General features: G+C 46.3%; 1 protein-coding gene across 1 annotated transcript in view; it reads left to right on the forward strand.

Annotated features, from left to right (window-relative positions):
* myom2 (myomesin 2) overlaps positions 1-27,277 on the forward strand; it is a 115,418-nt gene that overhangs the window by 10,461 nt on the left and 77,680 nt on the right. The window contains 4 exon segments of the mRNA XM_033020675.1: positions 5,372-5,500; positions 8,619-8,757; positions 9,659-9,816; positions 21,611-21,703. Coding sequence (XP_032876566.1) covers positions 5,372-5,500; positions 8,619-8,757; positions 9,659-9,816; positions 21,611-21,703 — 519 coding nt within the window.

Consider the following 27,277-nt stretch of genomic DNA (forward strand, 5'->3'; position numbering starts at 1 on the left):
TTGGGCCGAAGGGCTGGTTTCTGTGCTGTTTGACACTGAGTAGCTGACGAATAGATGATTGCACAGAGTTAATTTCTGCAGATTATTTCTAGAGTCGTACAGCATGGAAAATGGCCCTTCGGCCCAACTTGCCCATTTGGACCAACATATCCCATCTACATAAGTCCCACCTGTCCGAACATCTTTTAAATGTCGTTATGGTACCTGCCTCCACTACCTCCATTCCATAGACTGTGTGAAAGATGTTGCCCCTCGGGTTCCTATTAAATCTTTCCCCTCTTGCTTAAACCCAGGCTCCCTGTTTCTTGATTTCCCTATTGTGGGTAAAAGACTGTGCATTCACCCTATCTATTCCCCTCATGATGTTGCACGCCTCTACAAGATCCTCCTGCTCTTTGAGGGGAAAAAAGTCCTAGCCTGCCCAAAATCTCCCCATAGCCCAATCCATCGAGTCCTGATAATGTCCTCGTAAATCTTCTCTGCATTCCTTCCAGCTTAACAACATCTTCTCCTGGTTGTGAAGGAAGTTTATGATGAGTTGGAGTCTTCGAGTTTGAAAGTGTATTTCCTTGAGTAATGTTGGCCCAATAAAACTAAAATAAGACTTGTTAAGATATTCTTAATCTATTCCGAGTTTAGGACTGAGTTTTAATGAGGTGCGGAGGCAAACACACATGGTGTCGTAAAGAAGTGAAATTGGACCGACTCAATGCTGTCTGCTGCTGCAACTCACTGGAATAATGTTCCTTCTAGAGAGGAGATATTTCTAATAGTGTAAACATAGAAACATAGAAACATAGAAATTAGGTGCAGGAGTAGGCCATTCGGCCCTTCGAGCCTGCACCGCCATTCAATATGATCATGGCTGATCATCCAACTCAGTATCCCGTACCTGCCTTCTCTCCATACCCTCTGATCCCCTTAGCCACAAGGGCCACATCTAACTCCCTCTTAAATATAGCCAATGAACTGGCCTCAACTACCCTCTGTGGCAGAGAGTTCCAGAGATTCACCACTCTCTGTGTGAAAAAAGTTCTTCTCATCTCGGTTTTAAAGGATTTCCCCCTTATCCTTAAGCTGTGACCCCTTGTCCTGGACTTCCCCAACATCGGGAGCAATCTTCCTGCATCTAGCCTGTCCAACCCCTTAAGAATTTTATAAGTTTCTATAAGATCCCCTCTCAATCTCCTAAATTCTAGAGAGTATAAACCAAGTCTATCCAGTCTTTCTTCATAAGACAGTCCTGACATCCCAGGAATCAGTCTGGTGAACCTTCTCTGCACTCCCTCTAGGGCAATAATGTCCTTCCTCAGATTTGGAGACCAAAACTGTACGCAATACTCCAGGTGTGGTCTCACCAAGACCCTGTACAACTGCAGCAGAACCTCCCTGCTCCTATACTCAAATCCTTTTGCTATGAAAGCCAACATACCATTCGCTTTCTTCACTGCCTGCTGCACCTGCATGCCCACTTTCAATGACTGGTGTACCATGACACCCAGGTCTCGCTGCATCTCCCCCTTTCCTAGTCGGCCACCATTTAGATAATAGTCTGCTTTCCTGTTTTTGCCACCAAAATGGATAACCTCACATTTATCCACATTATACTGCATCTGCCAAACATTTGCCCACTCACCCAGCCTATCCAAGTCACCTTGCAGTCTCCTAGCATCCTCCTCACAGCTAACACTGCCCCCCAGCTTAGTGTCATCCGCAAACTTGGAGATATTGCCTTCAATTCCCTCATCCAGATCATTAATATATATTGTAAATAGTTGGGGTCCCAGCACTGAGCCTTGCGGTACCCCACTAGTCTCTGCCTGCCATTGTGAAAAGGACCCATTTACTCCTACTCTTTGCTTCCTGTTTGCCAGCCAGTTCTCTATCCACATCAATACTGAACCCCCAATGCCGTGTGCTTTAAGTTTGTATACTAATCTCTTATACAAACTTAAAGACAAAACAATGCCCCAAGTCTGTGTAGTTCAGAGCTTATTTGGAGGTTGTAGTATAGTGTTTAATAGCCTGATGGTTGAGGACAAAGCTACTCCTGGACATTATAGCTTCAGGCTCCTATATCTTCCCGATGGCAGGAGTGAAATGAGTGTGTGGCCAGGGAGGTAGGTCTCTGACGATGCTGGCTGCCTTTTTGAGGCAGCGACTCCGATAAGTCAAGGTACAAAAGTGATGTCCAAGCTGGCAGTTCAAGGTACACAAAACCATGAAGGAAGAGGTCTGAGCACTAGCAAAGTGGATAACTAATTAGTTCCAAATTTGATGACTCCTATCATTAGATAACAAAGGTCAGCGGTGGTGAGAGGGCCTGGTGGACTAGTTGGTAGGTGTTATTTAGCATATCACGTGGATTCCAATGTTTTTAGTAAAGTTCCCTATCTGTCTCTGGGCTGGTGTGTGAGTGAATGGCTCTGGGGAAATTTGAGTTGGTGGAAAAAGCCAATCGTGTTAAAAACTGTTACAGAACAAGCCCAACACGTGAATGCTGAGAATGTGGAGTCAACAAAAAGTAGCAGAGTTTGAAGGGTGGCACTGTGGTGCAGCGGTAGAGTTGCTGCCTCACAGCACCAGAGACCCAGGTTCAATGCTGACTGCGGGTGCTGTCTGTGCAGAATTTGTACATTCTTCCTGTCACCACCTGGGTTTTCACCAACTGCTCCGGTTTCCTCCCACATTCCAAAGAGGTGCAGGTTTGTCGGTTAATTGGCTTCTGTAAACTGTCCCTAGTGTGTAGGATGGTGCTGGTGTGATCGTTGGCCAGTGTAGACTCGGTGGGTCCAGGGGCCTGTTTCCCGGTTGCATCTCAAGCCTAAAGAAGTAAAATCGGAGAATGCGGTGTCAACAAAAAGTTGCCGAGTGTGTAGGTTCACGACAAAGTGCAGAGCGCGGGGGGCAAGGGCGACCAGAGGTGAAAACCAAAACACGACTGGTATCATTCTGGGATCAACGGTGCTCACAATTCATGCAAACCTTGGAATCCAAGGTACGAGTTCTGAAATTGTGGATGTTATTGAAGATTGGAAAGGGTGAGGAAATGTTCAGCATTGAGGATTACTGCAGACATTTGAACTGCCCCAGAGGGCAAGCATTGTGGTTTACTTTAATATGGAGATGCAGCATGAAAACAGGCCCTTCCGCAGGTGATTGGTGATTATCATTGAAGAGTATTTCTGCTGATGGTTTTTCCCTGATGGAAAAGTTGTCCATTTAGTCAACAGACTGTTGAAATACAAGTGTACCTGACCACCACCAGGTCTCCTCTCATTCCACTTCCCCGCAACATGTGGTGTTTCTTATTCCCAGAGAGATGTGCAACTCTAAACTGGATTCCTCTAATGGGCGATTTGTTAAAACTGACACATACCAGGAGATCAGCTTTAGCTGGCTTCTTGGTGTGCATATGTTTTAATAAATTGCTCGTTACTTTGAACACCAACTCCGTGTGGCCTATCCATTTGCTGGTTTACAAAAAAGACACAAAGTGCTGGGGTAACTGAGTCAGGCAGCATCTCTGGAGAACATGGATAGGTGTTCACAGGTGTCTTGAGTTTACCTGTAGCTATTATCAGGCAATTGAACGATCCTACTGCAACCAGAGAGCAGTCTTGAACCACTATCTACCACATCAGGGACCCTCAGATTATCTTTGATTGGACTTTTCTAGCTTTATTTTGCACTAAACATTATTCGCTTGTGTATATGCACACTGCGAATGGCTCGATGGTAGTCCTGTATTGTCTTTCCGCTGGATGGTTAGCACGCAACAAAAGCTTTTCACTGTACCTCTGTACATGTGACCATAAGCTGAAGTGAACCCAAGTCCTGCACACAATCAAATGCCTATCTACACAAGTCCCACTTACCAGCTCTTGGTCCCTGGCCTTCCATGCTTTGGTGATTCAGCTGCATGTCCAGATGCTTTCTTCAATGTAGTGAGAGTCTTGGGTAGTGCAGAAAAACTTCCTTTGATCTTCCCTGACCCTACTCTTCTCGAACCTCTGCCCCATGGCTTGGGCACCTCTGCTGTGTGGAAAATGCTTCCTACTGTCTACCCTATCCAGGCCTCTCGCAGTTTTGTAACCTCTATATTGTATCTCTCCCGCCCCATCGCCTCAGCTCCCTCGGTTCCAATGAAAGCAAACTCAGTCATACTGGGACCAGAACCACAGGCTTCAGTGTGCTGGTTTTACTACAATTCGAATCTCACACAGCAGGACTCTCGAATCTCTACTACAATTCGAATCTCACACTACTGTCCTGCTGGTATTGTGTGGATCTGATCACCATGCCCTCTGAGAGCTCCTGAGGGAAACAAACACCTTGCATCCCATATCCAGGCTGAAGATGGGTCCCAACCCGAAACGTCGACAGTCCATTTCCCTCCCCAGATGCTGCCAGTTTTGACATTTAGTTTCAGCGTTTACTTTTAGAGTTTAGGTTATTATTGTGAACCAAGTGAAAAGCTTTTTGTTGCGTGCTATCCAGTCAGCGGAAAGACTATACATGCTTACAATCAGGCTGTCCACAGTGTACAGATACAGGATAAAGGAATAACGTTTAATGCAAGGTAAAGTCCTCCAATTAAAGATAGTCCGAGTGTCTTCAAAAAGTTAAGGGCCTGTCCCACTGTACGAGGTAATTCAAGAGCTCTCCCGAGTTTATTAAAAAAAAAAAAAAAAAAAAAAAAAAAAAATCATACTCATGTTAAGTACGTAGAATGTACGTAGCAGCTATGTCGGAGCTCGTGGATGTCACGTAGCGGCTCGTAATCCTAATGGCAAGTATTCTGGGAAACGCGGTAACTCGTGAAGTTTATCAGCACTGTGAAAAATGTCCACGAGAGCCCTGAGTACCTACGAACGGCTATTACCGTAATTCTCCGAGTTCGAATCAGGAGAAACTCGGGAAAATGACCTCGTACAGTGGGACAGGCCCTTTAGATGGTAGGTCAGGACCGCTCTCTAGTTGGTGATAGGATGGTTCAATTGCCTGATATCAGCCGAGAGGAAACTGTCCCTGGATGAAGATACAGTTTCTATCTCTGAGTTCCTCCAGCATTTTGCTTTTTCACTCCAGATTCCAGCTTCTGCGGGCTCTTGTGTCTCCCTCATCTTCCCGTGTCGGAACCTGCGGGAATTTGTCGAGTTTGAGGAGTGATTTACTTTGCGCAGAAAGCATGGGTAAAATCGCAGATGTGTTTTGGTGGAATTGAGCATGCAGTTTTTGTAATGTTTATCTGAGCACAAAAAATGAAACTAATTGTGGTACCAATGGAGGCAGCACCTTGTACGAGAGTGAAAATGTCTCCTCCCTTCTTGCCCCCGAAGGAATATTTACTTTCTCTTCGCCTTTCAAGGTCTTCATCAGCACTTCAAGCGTCGTCAGCTGTGTCTCATTTGGCTAGGTTCAGTCCCTGTGCCAAGAGGATCTGCTACTGTCCTGTACACGAGGTTCCTGAATACATCATCCCTTCATTTAAGAGCAGGTATACCAACGTGCTTTGCATTAACAAGCAGTGTAGGTAGCGGATGCAACGTCATACACTGCAGCTAATCTCGCAGATAGTGCTTGCTATTCACCGTGGCACGTAAGCAGAGCTGTTTTGCACCCTGCCCTGTCCCCCAACGCAAGTGCGATGCTTTAAATGCTCCAAAAACATGGGACGGCACAGGAGCAGGCTGTTCGGCCCACAATGTCTGTGCCAAATATGACGCCATGTTAAACTAATCCCCTCTGCATGCACATGATCCATGTCCCTCAATTCCCTGAATATCCATGCGCTTATTCAAAGCCTTTAAAACGCCACTGTTGTATCTGCCTCCACCACTAACCCTGATGGCGAAATCCAGGCACTCACTGCCCTCTATGTAAAAAGAAAAGTTCAAGATCACATTTATTGTCACATGCACCAAGTTGCCATGCAGCCATACGAATAAAAATAACACCATACACAATTGAATTTAACATCAACATCCACCACAGCGGAATCAATGTTCTCACTGTGATGCCAGGCAATAAAGTTTGGTCATCTTCCTCTTTCAGAGTTTAATAAAAATATTGCCCCAACACATCTCCTTTAAACCTTGCGCCTCTGAACTTAAAGCGAGGCCTTTAAATCTTTGACATTTCCACAATGGAGAAAAGGTTCTGTCTGTCTATCCTATCTATACCTCTCAATGTTGTAAACTTTTATCCGATCTCTCCTCGGACTCTGGTTCTCCAAGTCTATCTACCCTCTCCTTGTGGTTAATCCAGGCAGCATTCTGCTCAACCTGTTCTGTGCCCTTTCCAAAGCCTCTGCATCCTTCCTATATCAGGGCGACCACAACTGCAGACAGTTCTCCAAATATGGCCGAACCAAAGTCCTGTGCAGCTGTGTTGTGTTCTTGCCCTGACCAATGAAGGCCAGCATATCGTACACCTTCTTTACACAATCTACTTCCAGGGGAGCTGTGGATTTCAGTTCCACCCCAACATCCCACTGCACAACAATCCTTTTGAGGATTTTGCCACTAACCGCGTACGTTCCCTTTGCATTTGACCTCGCAGAGTGCAACGCCTCATACTTGCTTGCATTAAACTCCGGCTGCCATTTCTCTGCCCGTTTCTACAGCTGGACTCTATCCTCGCCGTATGCTTTGGCAACCGTCTGTGCCACCAGCTATCTTGGTGTTTGATATTACTAAACCAATCTTACTAACCAATCGGGGTCGGCAGTGTGGCCCAGAGACAGAGTTGCTGCCTTACAGCACCAGAGGCCGGGGTTCAATCCTGACTACGGGTGCTGCCTGCACCGAGATTGTATGTTCGTCCTGTGACCACGTGGGTTTTTTCTGGGTGCTCCAGTATCCTCCTACATATCAAAAACGTGCAGGTTTGTAGGTTAATTGACTTCTGTAAATTGTCACTAATGTGTAGGATGGAACTAGTGTATGGGGTGATTGCTGGTTGGCGTGAACTCAGTGGGCCGAAGGACCATTATCTGCAGAAAACTAAAACTAAACTCCCGTCCACCATTATGTCCCAGTCATCTAAGGTGTGAAAGTCTTCCCTTTGCGAGATTGGAATACAGCAGTGGAGGTGGATCAAGAAATGTCCAGCTGAATCTTGATGGGCCGAATGGCTTGATTCTGCTGCTGTAACTTGTGAACGCCCTGGTCTTTATCTTCAGGCCTGAGTGGTGGACGCAGGTTTGCATCGGCGTGTACTGCCCCTATGCCCAAACCTCATCCTCCGTAGAGGAGGCACGCTGGTAAAAGAATGATTGGGGGAATTTTATTGAGAAGTCGTTGTGGACCATTTTGAATATTATTTAATAATTAATTTTGGCTTAATTGAAAATAACATTTAATTCATGTTTGTATATTAATTAGTTCTTTCTGCTATTTACAATTGGAATTCTGTGATTAAATCCTTTCCTTTATGTATAAACGGAGATAGAGGTGGGTATGTTCTGGTATTAAAGTGTAAAGTGTGGAATGTTTTTAGTTGGCCAACCTCTTGTAGTTAAAATCCCCTAATCTGGGAGGATTCTTCTAAACCTCTTGCGCACCCTCTCCACAGCCTCCACATCTGTCCTGTGATGGGGAAGTGGGATTTTTTAATATTTGTTTTGTACGCTATCGACTTGTTTGGGTCAACTTGAAAACATCCCGTCACGTACTGAACGCTTTAGTGTTAGACATACAGCGTGGAAACAGGCCTTGCGGCCTATCGAGCCCTATCAGCAAAATGGGAGAATCCAGGACCACGGGGCACAGCCTCAGAATAAAAGGACGTTCCTTTAGAAGGGAGATGAGGAGGAATTTTGTTAGTCAGAGCGTGGTGAATCTGTGGAATTCATTGCTACATACAGCTGTGGAGGCCAAGTCATTGTGTGTTTTTAAGGCGGAGATTGACAGATATTTGATTGGTAAAGGTGTCAGGGGTTATGGGGAGAGGGCAGGAGAATGGGGTTAGCAGGGAAAGATGGATCATCCACGATTGAATGGCGGAGTGGACTCAATGGGCCGACTGGCCTAATTCTGCTTCCTATGACTTATGACAATGTATTACACATGCCCCCAGGGACATACATTCTTACATTAGTGTGACTTTGCTTTGGTTGCATGGCAACGTAATCAGCTCTAAGTGAGCTATAAACAGTCATCAAGTGGGGCACCTTGCATTTGCGAGCAGAACTGAACAAGATGGAGGGCGGCACTGTGTCACAGGAGTAGAGTTGCTGCCTCGCAGCTCCAGAGACCCGGGTTCCATCCTGTTCATGGGTGCTGACTGTACTGAGTTTGTACATTCGCCCTGTGACCGCGTGGGTTTTCTCTGGGTGCTCGGGCTTCCTCCCACACTCCAAAGACGTGCAGGTTTGTAGGTTAATTGACTTCAGTAAAATTTGTAAATTGTCCCTGGTGTGTGTAGGATGGTGCTAGTGTACTAAGGGGTTATCACTGGTCGGTGTGGACTTGATAGACTGGGAGGCCTGTCTAGGCGCTCTATGTCTAGCACTAAAACTAAGATGTTCTGTACGTGATGGGATGTTTTCAAGTTGACCCACGCAAGTGATGCCGAGAGGTTGAGAGAAGTTTTCTCCGTTTTGTGTTTGACAGAGTGGTTGAGGAGTCGTCGCGGAGGGTGAAAGCGAGGTCCTTTCTGTACGGCACCAAGCTGAGAGCCATGGAGAACGAGATCGCTCGGCTGAGCAGGACTGCCCACGAGAGCACGGAAATGCTGGCTCTGTCCAGGATGGTAAGTTGCCCCGTCTAACCGGCGGTAGAACCAACCCCTTCGCCCGACACTACCTTCAGTTTGGTTTATTGTCATGTGTAGCGAGGTACGGTGATATGCTTTTGTTCCGTGCTAACCAGTCAAGTAGTAGCCCCCCCCCCCCCCTCGGTCATGACTGACCATGGGTGATGCATCCTGGTCGGATGCAAGCCTGGGCAATGTCAAATGGAGCACAGGCTGTTGCCCATGCATCCAAAGGAACAGCAGGGCCATTACAGTTTGGCACCAGCGCCGTTGCAGGAGCTGCCAGAGCGAGGTTGTAGACAACGACGAACTGCCTTAGGCGCTCCGACTCAAGATTTTCTTGAGGTTTACTCCTGGAGCCTTTTCCATGACTGGATATGGCCACAAGGCAGTGGAGGTTTTAAATCAGAGTTTTCCCTCTCCTAGATGGACTGCCTTCCCAGGCTGATGAGCCCCATCTGCCCAAACCAGTCAACAGCAAGACAATACATGATTACCATCGAGCCATCCACAGTCCAGATACATGATAAAGGGAATAATGTTTAGTTCAAGGCAAAGCCAGTGAAGTCCGATCAAAGATTAGACTGAGGGTCAACAATGGGGTAGATAGTAGTTCAGGACTGCTGATAGACACAAAGCTGGAGTAACTCAGCGGGACAGGCAGCATCTCTGGGGGGGGGGGGGGGGGGGGGGGGGGGGGAAGGAAGGAATGGGCGATGATAACTACTGGGAAGAAACTGACCTGGAATCTGGAGGTGTGTGGGAGAGTGGAGCAGAGGGAGTGGCCAGGGTGCGACTGGTCCTTGATGATGCTGCTGGCCTTGCCTAGGGGCGCTCAGCCTGAGGTGTCCCGTCTCGGTGTGTGTTTGTCTCTCATGAGCTCTCTTCCCCCCCCCAGGAGGAGGAGAGGACGTCTCTCCAGAGACACGTGCGAGAGGATACCCTGTGCCGAGCTCCCGAGTTCCTTGTCCGACTGAGGTCCCACACTGTCTGGGAAAACTCCTTTGTGAAGTTGTGCTGCACCGTGCAAGGATTCCCCACCCCCTTGGTCAGATGGTAAGTGGCCTTAACCTCAAGCACACAATGTGCGTGGTTCACTGGTTCAATGGTGCTCTGTACATACACACAGTCAAATTGTTTTTGCATACTCTTTGGTTAAGTATTAGTGTATGAAGGAACTACAGATGCTGGTTATACACCAAAGATGGACACCTATGCTTGAGTAACTCAGCAAGTCAGCCAGCATCTCTGGGGAAAAGGAATGCGTTTAGAGTATCTTTAGAAAGGAGTTGAGGAAGAATGTCTTTGGGCATCTGGGTGGTATATCTGTGGAATTCATTGCCACAGCTGTGAAGGCCAAGTTATTGGGTATTTTTAAGGCGGAGATTGATAGATTCTTGATTAGTACGGGTGTGGGGGGGTTGTGGGAAGAAAGCAAGAGAATGGGGTTAGGAGGGAGAGATAGATCAGCCATGATTGAATGTTAGAATAGACTTCATGGGCTGAATGGCCTAATTCCGCTCCTATAAACTTATGAATAGGTGAAACCTTCAGGCTGAGAGTCGGGGGGAAAGTGAGAGATATACTAAGGTTCCGAACAAATCCGAGCCGGCACCGTTGAATAAAGTAAGCAGAATCCCCAATTAATACAATGTGTACAGAAATAGTCTGTAGTCTGCTTCGAACACGATGCCAAGACCATACCTTATCTGCCTGCACAAGGGTGGTGCAGCGGTAGAGTTGCTGACTTGCAGCATCAGAAACCCAAGTTTAATCTCGACTACTTGTGCTGTTTGTACAGAATTTTGTACGTTCTCCCCGTGGCCACGTGGGTCTTCACCGGATGCTCTGGTTTCCTCCGACATTGCAAAGACGTGCAGGTTTGAAGGTTAATTAGCCTCTGTAAATTGACCCTAGTGTGAAGGACATGACTATTGTACAGGATAATTGCTGGTTGGTGTAGACTCTGTGCTCCCAAGGGCCTGTTTCCACGCTGTATCTGTAAGTCCACTGACACAGCTTGCAAGAGTTGCCAGGTTTTGACAGGTGTATGCAGGTGTGCTAATGCTGCAGCTGCCGCAATGCATGGCAGAATGCGACCTTTAAACTGAAAGCACATAGGTAAACAAGTAGCTGAGTTTTGATTGAAAGATTCGGCATAGAAACTGGCCCTTCGTCCCACCCAGTCCACACCAGCCATCGATCACCCACTCACACTGGTTCTGTGTTGTCCCACTCCCTACAGACCAGGAGCAATTTACAGAAGCCAATTAATCTACAAACCCGCACGTCTTTGGAGTGGGGGAGGAAACCAGAGCACCCCGAGAAAACCCACATGGTCACAGGGAGAATGCTCAAACTACGTACAGACAGCACCCGTAGTCGGTATCGAACCTGGGTCTCTGGTACTGTAAGGCAGCAACTCGACTATATCATAACATTGCCAACTTTCTTCTGCAAAAATCGATCCAATTTGTGATCCCAGCTACAAAGACAGATGTGTACAGCAATTCGTTCTTCCCCCGCACAATTAAAGCATGGAATAATCTCCACCCAACTATAGTTACCCAACCAGATGCAACTAAATTTAAAGTAGCTCTTTCTTCCCAATAACCCTTTCTGGCTTAAGCCCTCCCTTCACCACCTCCAGTTTAAATTCCATTTGGAATATTTTGGAGGACCAAGAAACCAAGAACCAAGAATATATAGAAACAAAGAACTACAGAAACAATAACAACTGCAGATGGTTTAGACCCAAAAAGACCTGTGCTAGAGTATCACAATGGGTTAGGCAGCATCATTGGAGAAAAAGGATGGGTGATATTTTGGTGACAGCACCCAAGATCAAGATTGAACCCGGGTTTCTGGTTCTGTGAGGCAGTTATTATAGGCTGTATTAAAATCAAAAGCATCGGGAGTTTCAAGAAAATATTTTTACAATCTACATAAAGACACAGCTACAAATAATATTTACTTGTCCCAAAACAAGGTGATCGCTGTGACCATAGCTCTGTTAGCCAAAGTTACTCTGTTAGATTGGATCCTTCGAAATGGATATTCCTGAAATGCCTTGAATATCTTCTGTAGGTATTGTCCCAGGGGGGATAAGGCCCACATCGCAGATTCATTACAGCAGATATTTCTCCAATTTTAGGTATCTTACCAACAACCCCCCTCCCCCTATCCCATCCACCCTTCCCTGTGTCCCACCTGGAGACAAAACCATTTCTCCTACAGTCCCACCCCCCCTTCCCCCACCATTCCTTTCCTCTCGATTCACATGTCGTGTCTCCTCTCATCTCATCGTAGCCTTTTGTCTTTCCATTTCTGGCCTTTGTCCACCCATCTGCCTATCAACTTTTAAAATGTCCCCTGAAACCTCTCCCTCTGGCCAGGCATTTGACCACTTGCCCTAATGCCTCTTCCTTCAGTCTGATGTGAATATTTATCAGATTACATGGCAGGACATTTTAGTTACTTTTAACCCTGTAGAACATGGAACAGTACAGAAGATGGGCACAAAGTGCTGGAGTAACTCAATGGGTCAGGCAGCATCTTTGGAGAAAAGGCATGGGCGACATTTCTTCAGACCTGAAATGTCACCCATCCTTTTTCTCCAGTGATGCTGCCTGACCCACTGAGTTACTCCAGCACTCTGTGTCTATCTTTGGTATAAGCCAACATCTGCAATTCCTTTCTACACAGAACAGTACAGCACAGGGACAGGCTGTTTACCCACTACATCTGTTCTGAACATGATGGCAAGTCCATCTAATCTCCTCTGCTGCCCCGTATCCCTCCCTGCTCTGCATATCCACCTGACTATCTAAAACCCCTTAAACTCCACTATTGTACCTGCCTCCACCACCACCACCCCTGGCAGTTCATTCATGGACCCACCACCCTCTGTATCTGAAATAATTTGTCCTGCACATCTCCTTTAAACTTTGCTTCTCTCACCTTATAGCTATATCTTCGTTGTGTCTGACATATCCACCCTGGGGGGAAAAAGGTTCTGATTGTCCACTTGATCTGGTTTGGTTTAATTTAGAGATACAGTGCGGGAACAGGCCCTTCGGCCCACTGAGTCCGTGCCGACCAGTGATCACCCCGTACATTAGCACTATCCTACACACTCTTTACAATTTTTCCAAAGCCAATTAATCTACAAACCCGCACGTTTTTGGAGTGTAGGAAGAAACCAGAGCATCCGGAGAAAACCTAAGAGGTCACGGAGAACATACAAACTCAGTATAGTCAGCACCTATAGTTGGGATCGAACCCTGGTCTCTGGTGCTATAAAGCAGCAACTCGCTATGCCACAGTGCTGCCCCCAATCTATGCCTCTTATATCAGATGTTTGTTACATATTGTCTTAGATACAGCTATTGACAGCCACTCGTATTGGAGACTGTCTTAATTTTCCTAATACCATTACCAAATTATAGAAATTGGTTACTGTGGAACCAAATCCGGTGGGGACTTTGAATAGATTTATTCAAATTCATAGTTGTACAGCACAGGGGCAAGTCCTTCGGCCCAACCCATCCATGCTAACCAAGGTGCCCCATCTAAGCAAGTCCAATTTACCCTATCAAATCTTTCCTTTATTCTTCGTCTCCAAAGCTCATACAGGGACTCGCCCCAGCCATCTCCTTCACACTTCAATTGAGACGACAAATTCCTGTTAAGGAAGTTCATGTGTGAATGCTTAATGTTCTCAATCTATGTTTGAGAGCAAGCTATATTTATATATCGCTGAAGATAAGGAGGTTAACAACCACCTAAATATAGATAGAGTCAACAGGAATGTTTTAAGAGGGCTCTAGGCATTGATAAGTGAAAGGTCTTGATCAGAATTTTGCTCCTCTTTGCGATTTATACAAACCTCACAGCACCAGAGACCCGGGTCCGATCCTGACCACGGGTGCTGTCTGTACGGAGTTTGTACGTTCTCCTTGGGACCTGCGTGGGCTTCCGCCAGGTGCCCCGCTTTCCCCCCACATCCCAAAGACGTGCAGGTTTGTAGATTAATTGGCCTCTGTAAATTGCCCCTAGAGTGTCGGTTGCATGTGGGGTAACATCGAGCTAGTGTATGGGTTATTGTTGGTTGGCACGGACTTGGTGGGCCGAAGGGACTATTTCTATGTTGTATCTATAAACAAAACTAAAACAATTCTACAGAACAAAATGTTGACATGATCCAGAGTAACAACAGCTCAATCCCCACTCCAGCTGGTGCATAGAGTTCATGCATTCTCTGCGATGGAAATGTCAAAGACGAGCGGGTATAGGTTTGAGTTGCGAGGGACAAAGTTTAAAGAAGGTGTGTGAGGCAAGGTTATTTTTTTTTATACACACAGAGGGTGGTAAGTGCCTGCAACGCATTCCCAGGGGTGGCGTTTGTGGCATATAGGATAGTGCATTTAAGATGGTGCATTTTGGTGTAGGCATTTGGATATGCAGGGGATACAGCGTGGAAACTGGCCCATTAGCCCACCGAGTCTGCACCCACCAGCGATCACCCATTCACATGAGGCCATGTGTTTAAGGTGAAGGGGGAAAGATTTAATAGGAATCTGAGGGCAACCTTTTCACACAAAGGGTGGTGGGTGTATGGAACGAGCTGCCGGTGGAGGTAGTTGAGGCTGGGACTATCGCAACGTTTAAGAAACATTTGGACAGTTACATGGATAGGACAGGTTTAGAGGGATAAGGGCCAAATGCTGGCAGGCGAGGCTAGTGTAGATGGGGCATGTTGGGCTGAAAGGCCTGTTTCCACAATGTTTGAAGCACTCTGACAAACACCTTGACATTAGTTCCTAGAGGCGTCTGATGATGGGTGCTCCAGTTTCCTCCTGCACACTAAATAAGTGCAGGTTTGTCGGTTATAAATGGCCTTCTGCAAATTGCAGTTGGTGCTTGGGGGATTTAATGTCATTGTGGGGAGAATGAATATAAACGGGATTAATGTAGCAGGATCGGTGTAAATGGGTAGTTATTAAGGTGGTGTGGTAGAGTTGCTGCCTTACAGCGCCAGAGTCGTGGGTTTGATCCTGACTACGGGTGCTGTCTGCACGGAGTTTGCACGTTCTCCCCGTGAACGCGTGGGCTTTCTCCGGGTGCTCCGGTTTCCTCTCACTCCAAAGATGTGCAGTTTGTAGGTTAATTGTAAATTGTCCCTCATGTGTAGGATAGTGCTAGTCTATGTGATCGCTGGTTGGTGCGGACTCGGTGAGCAGAAGAGCCTGTTTCCACACTGTCTCTCTGATCTAAACTACTGGTTGGACACAAAGCGCTGGAGTAAGTCAGCGGGTCAAGCAGCATCTCTGGAGAACATGGGTAAGTGACGTTTTGGGTCGGGTTCCATTCTTTGTATAAACCAGCATCTGCAGTTCCTTTTTATTTCTTTTAATGAATGGTTGGCACTGACTCGATGGGCCGAAGGGCCTATTCCTGTGCTGGCGTTCTCTCTCACACTGTCAGTCAGTGAGCAGATTCCTCCACACCTGTTTCTCCCAGAATTCCAGGTTAAAATGGTGGCAGAAATACACCAACATCCACCTGGATCTTACAGGCACCACTGCCCCGTTTTCATAGGGCACAAAGTTTTAAAATACCTTGTCCCAAATCAGTGTACATGCAATGAATTATTTTTGCACTGCACTTGCTGAAGTTAATTGCTCTAGAAATTGCACAATTATGTTTGTTTCTAGATTTTTCATTGAGAACTCTTCCCATTATTCAATTCAGAACAATGAGAAATTGAAGATAGACACAAAGTGCTGGAGTAACTAAGTGGGCCAGGCAGCATCTCTGGAGAAAAAGGATGGGTGACGTTTTGGGTTGGGACCCTTCAGACTGGAGACCCTTCTTCATGGTCTGAAGAAGGATCCTGACCCGAGACGTCACCTGTCCATGTTCTCCAGAGATGCTGCCTGATCCGCTGAGTAAAGGGCCTGCCCCACTTGGGCGTCATTTACGCGACACCATTTACGTGTCAAGAGGCGCACGTCACGCATTACGCGCGCACGGTGCGTGGTGACGTAGGCTGTGTTGCGCGCTGCGCCCCAGGATTTTGGGATTCACAAAATCTTCTCGCACCACCTGCGTGAAGCGCAAATGACGCCCAAATTTACTCCAGCACTTGGTGTCTATCTTCGGTATAAACCAGCATCTGTAGTCCTCTCTTTCTACTCTACGAAAAACAAGTTTTTAAATTCCAATTCTTGGACAGTTGCGTCATTATGGAAATTTGTCCGGGCGTCTCCCGTTCGGATTGCCCTCACTCTTTCTGCATCCATCACTCACGGCCTGACATTGGTCCCCATGTATAACCGTTATGGAAGCTTCGGCTGAATTGCCTCTGGAATAAGCATTCCCCTCCTCAGCTCTTTAGCTTAGGCTTTCAGGATAATTGGCCTTTAATATTGAAAGAATCATCATGGAAACAGGCCCTTTGGCCCACTGAGTCCACGCTGACTATCGATCACCTGTTCACACTAGTTCGATGTTATTCCACTTCCACTCCCTACACACTTGGGGCAATTTACAGAGGGGCAATTATCCTGCAAACCTGCACGTCATTGGGACGTGGGAGGAAACCGGAGCACCTGCAGGAAACCCACGCGGTCTCTGGGAAAATGTGCAAACTCAATGCGCAGACTGCACCCAAGGTCAGGATCAAATCGGGTCTCTGGCGCTGTGAGGCAGCAACTCTACCGCTGCACCACCGCACCAGCCCCAGCTCTTGTGTGTTCTTTTGTAGATCAGCATCTGTCCTCACCCCTGCCCCTTTGCACCCTGACCCAAACCCTGGTCTTTGGCTGAAGTTAATGGCCCTCTCTCACCCACAGAACCTTTGGACTTGGCAAAGGTCCCAAGCAGCATCTTCCCCACCGCAGTAAAGTGTAGCCGCCTCCTTATAATGACCAGCCTCTGGTAGTGACCAGCATTGGGAAATATGCTGCAGTATCTTGTGTCCACCATTACATGAAGAGAGCTTGATTAGAGTGTGAACGGCGGAGCATTTTAATCACCCTGCCTTTGGGGAAATACAAAGGGTGATAACTAATCCGAACTAATGTTTCCGTGAGGATGTTGAGCGTAGATCCAGTAGTCGGGATTTAAGCTCCAGAGGGAGCATCGCTTGCCCACTCCCAGTTAAAATTAGCCACGCTAAGTCTACCAGTGTTACCGATACCAGGAAATGTTTGTTTGCACGACACCATGTTGTCTAAGGTTGGGAGGTCATATTGCTGCCTGTATTTTGTTTAGCTGGGAGTCTCACTATGCCCACAGCACCTCTGGGTGCAGCTGAACTGATGATTTACCTTTCTAATGTTTAAGAAAGAACTGCAGATGCTGGAAAATTCGAAGGTAGACAAAAATGCTGGAGAAATTCAGCGGATGAGGCAGCACCTATGGAGTGAAGGAATAGGTGATGTTTCAGGTCGAGACCCTTCTTCAGATTGATGTGGGGGTGAGGGGTGGGAAGAAGAAAGGAAGAGGAGGAGACAGTGGGCTGTGGGAGAGCTGGGAAGGGGAGGGGAAGGAGGGAAGAAAGCAAGGACTACCTGAAATTGGAGAAGTCAATGTTCATACCGCTGGGGTGTAAATTTCGCTTGGGTAGTTTACACCCCAGCGGTATGAACATTGACTTCTCCAATTTCAGGTAGTCCTTGCTTTCTCCCTCCTTCCCCTCCACATCCCAGCTCTCCCACAGCCCACTGTCTCCGCATCTTCCTTTCTTTTTCTTTCCCCACCCCCACATTCTGAAGAAGGGTCTCGACCCGAAACATCACCTATTCCTTTGCTCCATAGATGCTGCCTCACCCGCTGAGTTTACCCTTCTAATGTGTAGAAAGATACTGCCGAAGCTGGTTTACACTGAAGATAGACAGAAAATGCTGGAGTAACTCAGCGGGTCAGGTAGCATCCGTGGAGAACAGGATAAAGTAACTCTGGTCAAGACTCTTCAGGCTGAGAGGATATTTGAAGAAGGATCTCGACACAGGACGTCGCCTATTCCTTTTCTCCAGAGATGCTGTCTGACCCGACTTACTCCAGCACTTTGTGTCTATCTAGTTGCCCTATCATCGATATGACTGATAATACTGACTCAATAGGCTTCAGCAGAGTCTTTACCTCCACCACTCCTCCCGCAAACGGCCGGACTCTATGAACTCCTTGACAATTCTTGTCTTCTGTGTCTATGAAAGTGGCACAGCGGTAGAGTTACTGCCTTACAGTGCTAGAGACCAGGGTTCGATCCTGACTACGGGTGCTGTCTGTACAGAGTTTGTATGTTCTCCCTGTGACTGCGTGGGTTTTTTCCGGGTACTCCGGTTTCCTCCCACATTCTAAAGACGTCCAGGTTTGTAGGTTAATTGCCGTTAGTAAAATTGTACCCAGTGTGTAGGATAGTGCTAGTGTATGGGTGACCGTTGGTCGGCATGTATTCAGTGGGCTGAAGGGCCTGTTTCCACACTGTATCTCAACTATAAACTCATTAAAGAAATTCCTCCTCTTATCCATTCTCCATATAATATAGTATACTGAGCAAAGGTATTCCAACCTATGTGAAACCACACCTCACCATTTCAACTGTGTTTAAACCATGTAAGCATATATTTGGGACTATGTTTATTTTATAATGAACATGGTGTTAATTAACCTAATCCATAAACAAAGCCTCAAGATGTCCTAAAAGTTTATAGGCCAACAAAAGATCAAAGCACTGTTGGACATCTATGTCCTGTCAATGATAAACAGATATGAAACTGCGGCCCTGAGCTACAGGGAGAGATTGGACAGGCTAGGAGTTTATTCTGAAGAAGGGTTCCAACCCAAAATGTCTCCCATTCTTTTTCTCCAGAGGTGCTGCCTGACCCGCTGAGTTACTCCAGCACTTTGACTCTATCTTCGGTATAAACCAGCATCTGCAGTTACTTCCTCCACACTAGGACTTTAATCCTTGGGGTGCAGGTGGCTGAGGGGTGATCTTCTAGAGACCCTATAAAATCACGAGGGTAATAGATAGGGCGAATGCAGTCTTTTACACAGAGTAGGGGAATCAAGAACCACAGGATATGGGTTTAAGTTTAGAGGAGAAAGATTTAATCGGAGCCTGAAGACACTAGGTATATGGAGCGAGCTGCCAAAGGAACTAGTTGAGCCAGGGACTGTAACAACATTTAAAAGACATTTGGACAGGTACGTCGATGAGAAAAGTTGAGAGGGATATGGGCCAAATGCGAATGGGTGCAAGAGTGTAGATGAGGCATCTTGGTCAGCATGGATTAGTCGGGCCAAATTATCTGTTTCCATGTTGTAAGACTCTGATTAATTGGGGATGACTATTGCCTTTTGCTTCTTCCTGCAACATCACTAAAAGCATAAATACACAAGGATCTGCAAACGCTGGAGTCTTGAGCAAAACGTATTGATGGAGTAACTCAGCTGGTTGGGCAGCATCTGTGGAGGGAATACATTTCGGTTATTGAGGTTCAGTAAAAATCTTTGTTTTGCACGCTATCCAAGCAGATCAGATACACCATACATAGATACAATTGGTTCAAACTCAAGTACAATAGCTACCTGAAATTGGAGAAGTCAATGTTCATACCGCTGGGGTGTAAATTTCGCTTGGGCAGTTTACACCCCAGCGGTATGAACATTGACTTCTCCAATTTCAGGTAGTCCTTGCTTTCTCCCTCCTTCCTCTCCACTTCCCAGCTCTCCCACAGCCCACTGTCTCCGCATCTTCCTTTTTTTTCTTTCCCCACCCCCACATTCTGAAGAAGGGTCTCGACCCGAAACATCTCCTATTCCTTCGCTCCATAGATGCTGCCTCACCTGCTGAGTTTACCCTTCTAATGTGTAGGAAGATACTGCCGAAGCTGGTTTACACTGAAGATAGACAGAAAATGCTGGAGTAACTCAGCGGGTCAGGTAGCATCCATGGAGAACAGGATTAAGTAACTCTGGTCAAGACTCTTCAGGCTGAGAGGATATTTGAAGAAGGATCTCGACACAAGACGTCGCCTATTCCTTTTCTCCAGAGATGCTGCCTGACCCGACTTACTCCAGCACTTTGTGTCTATCTAGTTGCCCTATCATCGATATGACTGATAATACTGACTCAATAGGCTTTACCAGCAGAGTCTTTACCTCCACCACTCCTCCCGCAAACGGCCGGGACTCTATGAACTCCTTGACATTTCTTGTCTTCTGAGTCTTTGAAAGTGGCACAGTGGCGCAGCGGTAGAGTTACTGCCTTACAGCGCTAGAGACCAGGGTTCGATCCTGACTACGGGTGCAGTCTGTACAGAGTTTGTATGTTCTCCCTGTGACTGCGTGGGTTTTTTTCCCCGGGTACTCCGGTTTCCTCCCACATTCTAAAGACGTCCAGGTTTGTAGGTTAATTGCCGTTAGTAAAATTGTACCCAGTGTGTAGGATAATGCTGGTGTATGGGTGACCGTTGGTCGGCATGTATTCAGTGGGCTGAAGGGCCTGTTTCCACACTGTATCTCAACTATAAACTCTTTAAAGAAATTCCTCCTCTTATCCATTCTCCATACCATATAGTATACTGAGCAAAGGTATTCCAACCTATGTGAAACCACACCTCACCATTTCAACTGTGTTTAAACCATGTAAGCATATATTTGGGACTATGTTTATTTTATAACGAACATAGTGTTAATTAACCTAATCCATAAACAGAGTCTCAAGATGTCCTAAAAGTTTATAGGCCAACAAAAGATCAAAGCACTGTTGGACATCTGTCCTGTCAATGATAAACAGATATGAAACTGCGGCCCTGAGCTACAGGGAGAGATTGGACAGGCTAGGAGTTTATTCTGACGAAGGGTTCCAACCCAAAATGTCTCCCATTCTTTTTCTCCAGAGGTGCTGCCTGACCCGCTGAGTTACTCCAGCACTTTGACTATCTTCGGTATAAACCAGCATCTGCAGTTACTTCCTCCACACTAGGACTTTAATCCTTGGGGTGCAGGTGGCTGAGGGGTGATCTTCTAGAGACCCTATAAAATCACGAGGGTAATTGATAGGGCGAATGCAGTCTTTTACACAGAGTAGGGGAATCAAGAACCACAGGATATGGGTTTAAGTTTAGAGGAGAAAGATTTAATCGGAGCCTGAAGACACTAGGTATATGGAGCGAGCTGCCAAAGGAACTAGTTGAGCCAGGGACTGTAACAACATTTAAAAGACATTTGGACAGGTACGTCGATGAGAAAAGTTGAGAGGGATATGGGCCAAATGCGAATGGGTGCAAGAGTGTAGATGAGGCATCTTGGTCAGCATGGATTAGTCGGGCCAAATTATCTGTTTCCATGTTGTAAGACTCTGATTAATTGGGGATGACTATTGCCTTTTGCTTCTTCCTGCAACATCACTAAAAGCATAAATACACAAGGATCTGCAAACGCTGGAGTCTTGAGCAAAACGTATTGATGGAGTAACTCAGCTGGTCGGGCAGCATCTGTGGAGGGAATACATTTCGGTTACTGAGGTTCAGTAAAAATCTTTGTTTTGCATTCTATACAAACGGATCAGATACACCATACATAGATACAATTGGTTCAAACTCAAGTACAATAGCTAGAACGAAGGGTGCAGAATATAGTTCTCAGCATTGTAGTGCATCAGTTCCATAGAACAGGTCCAATGTCCTCAAAGGGGCCAGAGGTGAATGGACAGAAGAATCTGAAGAAGAGTCCCACCTGGAAATATCTATCCAACCCGCCTCTAAAATGATGAACATTGGGCCATTCCTCTTTGCCTGGACCCAGTGTAACAGATTTGTTTGTGTTTTATTGGCAGGTATAAAGATGACGTCTACATTGACCAGACTGGTGTGCCAGGGAAATACAGGATGGATAGTTATTATGGTGTGCACTCGTTGGAGATTAGCAGGTGAGTTGATGCAGCAGTATAAAGAAATCACAGGAAGATCATAAATTGTAACGCAGATTGGTGGAGTTGCTGCCTCACAGCGCCAGAGACCCGGGTTCGACCCTGACCACGGGTGCTGCCTGTACGGAGGTTGTACATACTCCGTGGGTTTCCTCCGGGCGCTCCGGTTTCCTCGCACACTCCAAAGACGTGTAGGTTTGTAGGTTAATTGGCTTCCGTAGATTGTCCTTGATGTGTAGTACGGGTGATCACTGGGCAGCATGTAGTGGGTCAAAGGGCCTGGTCCTGCATTGTATTTCTAAAGTCTAGAGACGAATTAGGCAATTCGGCCCAATCGAGTCTGCTCTGCCAATCCACCATCTTTCTCTCTTGACCCCATTCTCCTTTCTGCCTTCTCCCTGTAACATTTAGTACCCTTGCTAATCAATAATCTATATATCTCTGCCTCAAATATCCAATGACTTGGCTGCCACAGCCTTCTGTGTCAAAGAATTCCATATATTCACCACCGTCTGACCAACAAAATTCCTCCCCGCCTCCTTTCTAAAGGTACACCCTTTTATTCTGAGGCTATGGCCTCTAGTCCTACTCTCCCACTAGAAACATCCCCTCCACATCCACTCTATCCAAGCCATTCACTATTCTCTCTCAATCACCACAGGTCTGCATCCTTTATCTTCAAGCCTTCTGCCAGGGGAATCCCCTTCTCTATGGTTGGAGCAGTACAGCACAAATACAGGCCCTCCTGCCCATGATGTCTGTGCCGAACATATACCAAGATGAAATCATCTTGCCTGTCTTCACGTGATGCATATCCCTCTGTTCCCTGCATATCCGTGTGCCTGTCCAAAAACCTCTTCAATGCCACTATGGTATCTGCCTCCACCACCCCCACCCCCTGCAGTGTGTTCCTGGACCCCACCATTCTGTGTTTACAAAGTAAATAAATACATTTAATCCACACATCTTTAACCTTTCCACTCTTATCAAATACAAGAGGTCGCAGTTTTAAGATATTTCCACCCTGGGGGATAAAGGATCAGACTGTCTACCCTATCTATGCCTCTCGTTATTCTATTTACTCCTATCAGGTCTCTCCTCAACCTCCCGCATTCCAGAGAAAACGATCCAAGTCTGTACAACCTCTCCATGTAGCTAATGCCCACTAATCCAGGCATCATTCTGGTAAAAGCCTCCACATCCTTCCTGTATCGGGGTGACCAGAACTGCACAAAGTGTCTCGACCCAAAACGTCATCCATTCCTTCTCTCCAGAGATTCTGCCTGTCCCACTGAGTTACTCCAGCGTTTTGTGTCAACCATCGCAATACTCCAAATGTGTCCTCATCAAATTCCTATAAAGCTGCATGTTGGCTTCCTGACTCTTATACGTAATGCCCCGACTGATGAAAGCAAGAATACCATACGCCTACTTTACCTCTATCTACTTGTGTCACCACGTTTAGGGAGTTATGGACATAGACCCTGAAGTCAATGCTGTTAAGGGTCTTGTAATTAACTATATACTTTCTCCTGAAGTGCAACACCTCGCACTTGCTTGGATTAAACTCCATCTGACATTTACTTTAGTTTATAGTTTAGAGATACAGCGTGGAAACAGGCACTTCGGCGCACCGCATCTACACCGACCAGCGGGCACCAGCGAACCCCGCGCACTAACACTATCCTAGGGACAATTTACAATTTTACCAAGCCAATTAACCTACAAACCTGTACGTCTTTGGAATGTGGTAGGAATCTGAAGATTTCGGAGAAAACCCACGCAGGTCACAAGGAGAACGTACAAACTCTGTAAAGACAGCACCCGTAGTCAGTCTCCTGTGTTGCCGTGCTGTAAGGCAGCAACTCTCCCGCTGCACCAGTTCTGTAACTTATTCTGCCTAGTTCTGTAACTTATTCTGACTAAATGACTCCAGACCACGAATACCTCTAGAACTCCCCTTTCGTCTCTTTTTCACGCCCGTGAAACGGATCCCGTTTTCTCTGGACTATCATCCCGGCTGCCATTTTGTAAATCTCTGCACCCTCTCCTGTGTCTTGACCATCCTTGCTTGGTGAACAGAACTGAGCGCAATATCCCTCTTGGGACCAGATTACAGGTTTTACAAAGTTTTAACGCAACATTGTCAGAATAATTGACACGAGATGTGACGGTTTACTATATTTGCAAAAGGGCGGCGCGGTGGCCTAGCGGTGGAGTTGCTGCCTCACAGCGCCAGTGACCCAGGTTTGATGCTGACTATGGGGGTTGGCTGTACGGAGTTTGTACGTTCTCCCTGTGACCATGTGGGTTTCCACCGAGTTTCCTCCCACATCCCAAAAATGTGTGGGTTTGTAGGTTAATTGCCCCCTAGCCTAGTGTGTAGTGGAATTACTAGTGTGAACATGGATTCGGTGGATCGAAGGGCCTGTTCCATGCTGTATCTCTAAACTAAATTTGTCAGACAAGGAGAACAAACAAGCAAGAAACTGCTCTGCAGACTCAAGAAATGCACCATTTTTATATCATTTCTGATAGCATAAATGTAAGGTCAGTCGCATGTACTTGTTTATAAGGTTAACTACTGTGATCCAGCATTCTGTATTGTTAACCCTCCAAAACAAGACATGCAGGTGTTCAAATCATTGACTTTGTGGTCCACTTGAGCCAGACATGTTTAGCCTGGTGTCGAAGGGCAACCTCACTGGAGTAAAGTTCGCTTGCCATGGAATGAAATACTGCCAATGTTCACGACAAGATGGAAGAACAGCTCAGTTCTTCCCACAGTATCTTTGCTTTTCACAAAATGCTGGAGTAACTCAGTGGGTCAGGCAGCATCTCTGAAGAAAAGGAATAGGTGCTGTCTCGGGTCGGAACCATTCTGGTTCGGAACCCCCCCCCCCCCCCCCCCCCCCCCCCTGTCCAATCCTTTCCCACCTATGTCCAAGGCACTTTACATGTCTTTCGACTATAGCAACTTATGGTTTCCAGTCCCCCATGAGTTCTGTCCCAAAACGTCATCCATTTGTTTCCTCCAGAGATGCTGCCTCACCCGCTGAGTTACCCCAGCGTTTTGTGTCTATCTTCGGTACAAATCTGCATCGGCAGTCCCTTCGTCCCACTGAGTCCTTGGCCCAACGATCTCTGTACACTATCCTACGTACTTGGAACAATTTACAATTTATTTTTCCCAAAGGCAGTTAACCTACAAACCTGTATGTCTTTGGAGTGTGGGAGGAAACCGGAGCACCCGGAAAAAATCCACGCAGTCACCGCGAGAACGTACAAACTCAGTGCGGATAACACCCGTGGTCAGGGTCGAACCTGAATCTCTGGCGCTGTGACACAGTAGCACCGTGCCGCCCATAGCTCCTTCCTACACATATTTGCTTTTGCTCCCCGTGGGCTGGATCATACCAATGGTTAGCTGGTGGCTTCAGGCGAGGGCAAGGGTGTGTCAATGTGATGTAGACCTCTGCTATTTCACACCGACGTGCAGACTATGCTAAAGATGGCTCTAGGGTCAGCACACCTCGTGCTACTTCTGTGACTCCATGGTGTATATTTATTACTGTCACTGGTACTGAGGCACAGGGAAAAGCTTTGTTTTCAATGTTACCCCATCAAACCAAATACAATAAACAAACAAATAAATAAATAAATAAATAGATGGATAAATAGCCAAATGAATAAATAAATAAATGAATAGATAGATAAATATAAAAGTAGATAAGTAAATAAATAGAATCAAGTCAAACTCCAGTACAAGGTGGATCATAAAATTGTACCAATTCACATTCTGTGTACCAATTCACACCAGGGCCTAAGGTGGCCAGAGCCTTTTTCCCAGGGTGGAAATGTCCTACACTGGAAGGCAGAGCTATCAGGGCGAGAGGGGGAATGTTTTATGGAGATGTGTGGGGCAAGTTTTTTTTCTCTACATGCGCTGCTAGGGTTGGTGAAAGCAGATACGCTAGTGGCATTTAAGAGGCTTTTAGTAAGGTGTATGAAAGTACAGGGAATAGAGGGATATTGGTCATGTACATGCAGATGAGATCAGTTTAGCAAGGCATCATGGTCAGCACAAACATTGTGGGCCGAAGGGCCCGTTCCTGTACTGTTCTATCTTCTATCAATTCCTCTGTTTTACACGGGCCTTGGTCAGATAGCACTCCATTTATTTTAACTTTGCCACCAATCTTCATAAAACTGGGGCATTCAGCTGAACTTTTTCACTTCCCTTTGATTCACTATCCACTTGTAAATTGACAGCATCCTTTTGATATTTACGTTAATATTGTTATCTCCATGATTTCATTTATTTTGATGATCAATTTCAGCTGGCTCAGTCAGCAGGGATGGGTTGGGCCTAATGGCACATTTCCATGCTGTACAAAGCAATGTCTCTATGGCTCAAAATGTCCCCTACGTCCATTCCCCTGGCCTTGCCTTTCATGCCCTTTCTCTTCTCACCTCACAGCTTGTTGTCTTTTCATCCCAGGCCTTTGTCCACCCATCAGTCAGTCAACCCTCCCCTCACCTCCATCCATCTATCACTTGCCAAGCTTTGCCCATCTCCCCCAACTCTTCCAGATTTCTTTCTCCCCCCCACCCCCACCTACAATCTGTCTGAAGAAGAATCTCAATGAGCAGGAATGTCTTTAGTCAGTGGGTGGTGAATCTGTGGAATTCATTACCACAGGCTGCTGTGGAGGCCAAGTCATTGGGTATTTTTAAAATGGAGATTGACAGGTTCTTGATTAATAAGGGCATCAAAGAGGCGGTTGAGAGAGAAAAGAGTTCAGCCATGATTGATTGGTGAAGCAGTCGATGGGTCGAATGGCCTAATTCTCTAGACCAATGGTTCCCAATGTGTGGGAAACTTATCCCCAGGGGGTAAATTTTGCCTATCCAGGGGGTAAATTTGTTGATTCTGTATGTGTACATTTTTTTTTCTCACTGTCTGGTTCTGGTATACTGGTATCTGTTTATCATTAGTTGTTCATGAATAAGTTATGTGCTATTAAAGTTGCCAGGGGGAAATGGGACGAAAAAGGTTGAGAACCCCTGCTTTAGACTTTAGAGATACAGGCCCTTCGGCCCACCGACTCTGTGCCGACCAGTGATCACCCTGTACACTAGCACTATCCTGCACACTAAGGACAATTTGCAATTTACTGAAAAGCCAATTAAACTAAAAAACCAATACGTCATTTGAATGTGGAAGGAAACTGGAGAAAACCCACATGGCCACAGGGAGAACGTGCAAACTCTGTATAGACAGCACATGTAGTCCGGGTCTAACCCAGGTCTCTGGTGCTCTAAGGCAGCAGCTCTACTGCTGCACCACCATGCCACCTAATTCTGCTCCGATGTCTTACGAAAATGTCTGTCCGTGTTCACCAGAGATGCTGCCTTACTAAATAGTGAAAGGCCTGGATAGAGTGAATGTAGAGAGGATGTTTCCCCTAGGAGGAGAGTCTAGGACCAGAGGGCACGGCCTCTGAATAAAAGGACGTAGCTTTTGTAAGGAAATGAGGAGGAATTAATTTAATCAGAGGGTGGTGAATCTGT

This window comes from Amblyraja radiata, chromosome 5 (assembly GCF_010909765.2).
Source record: "Amblyraja radiata isolate CabotCenter1 chromosome 5, sAmbRad1.1.pri, whole genome shotgun sequence".
In the NCBI taxonomy this organism is placed as follows: domain Eukaryota; kingdom Metazoa; phylum Chordata; class Chondrichthyes; order Rajiformes; family Rajidae; genus Amblyraja; species Amblyraja radiata.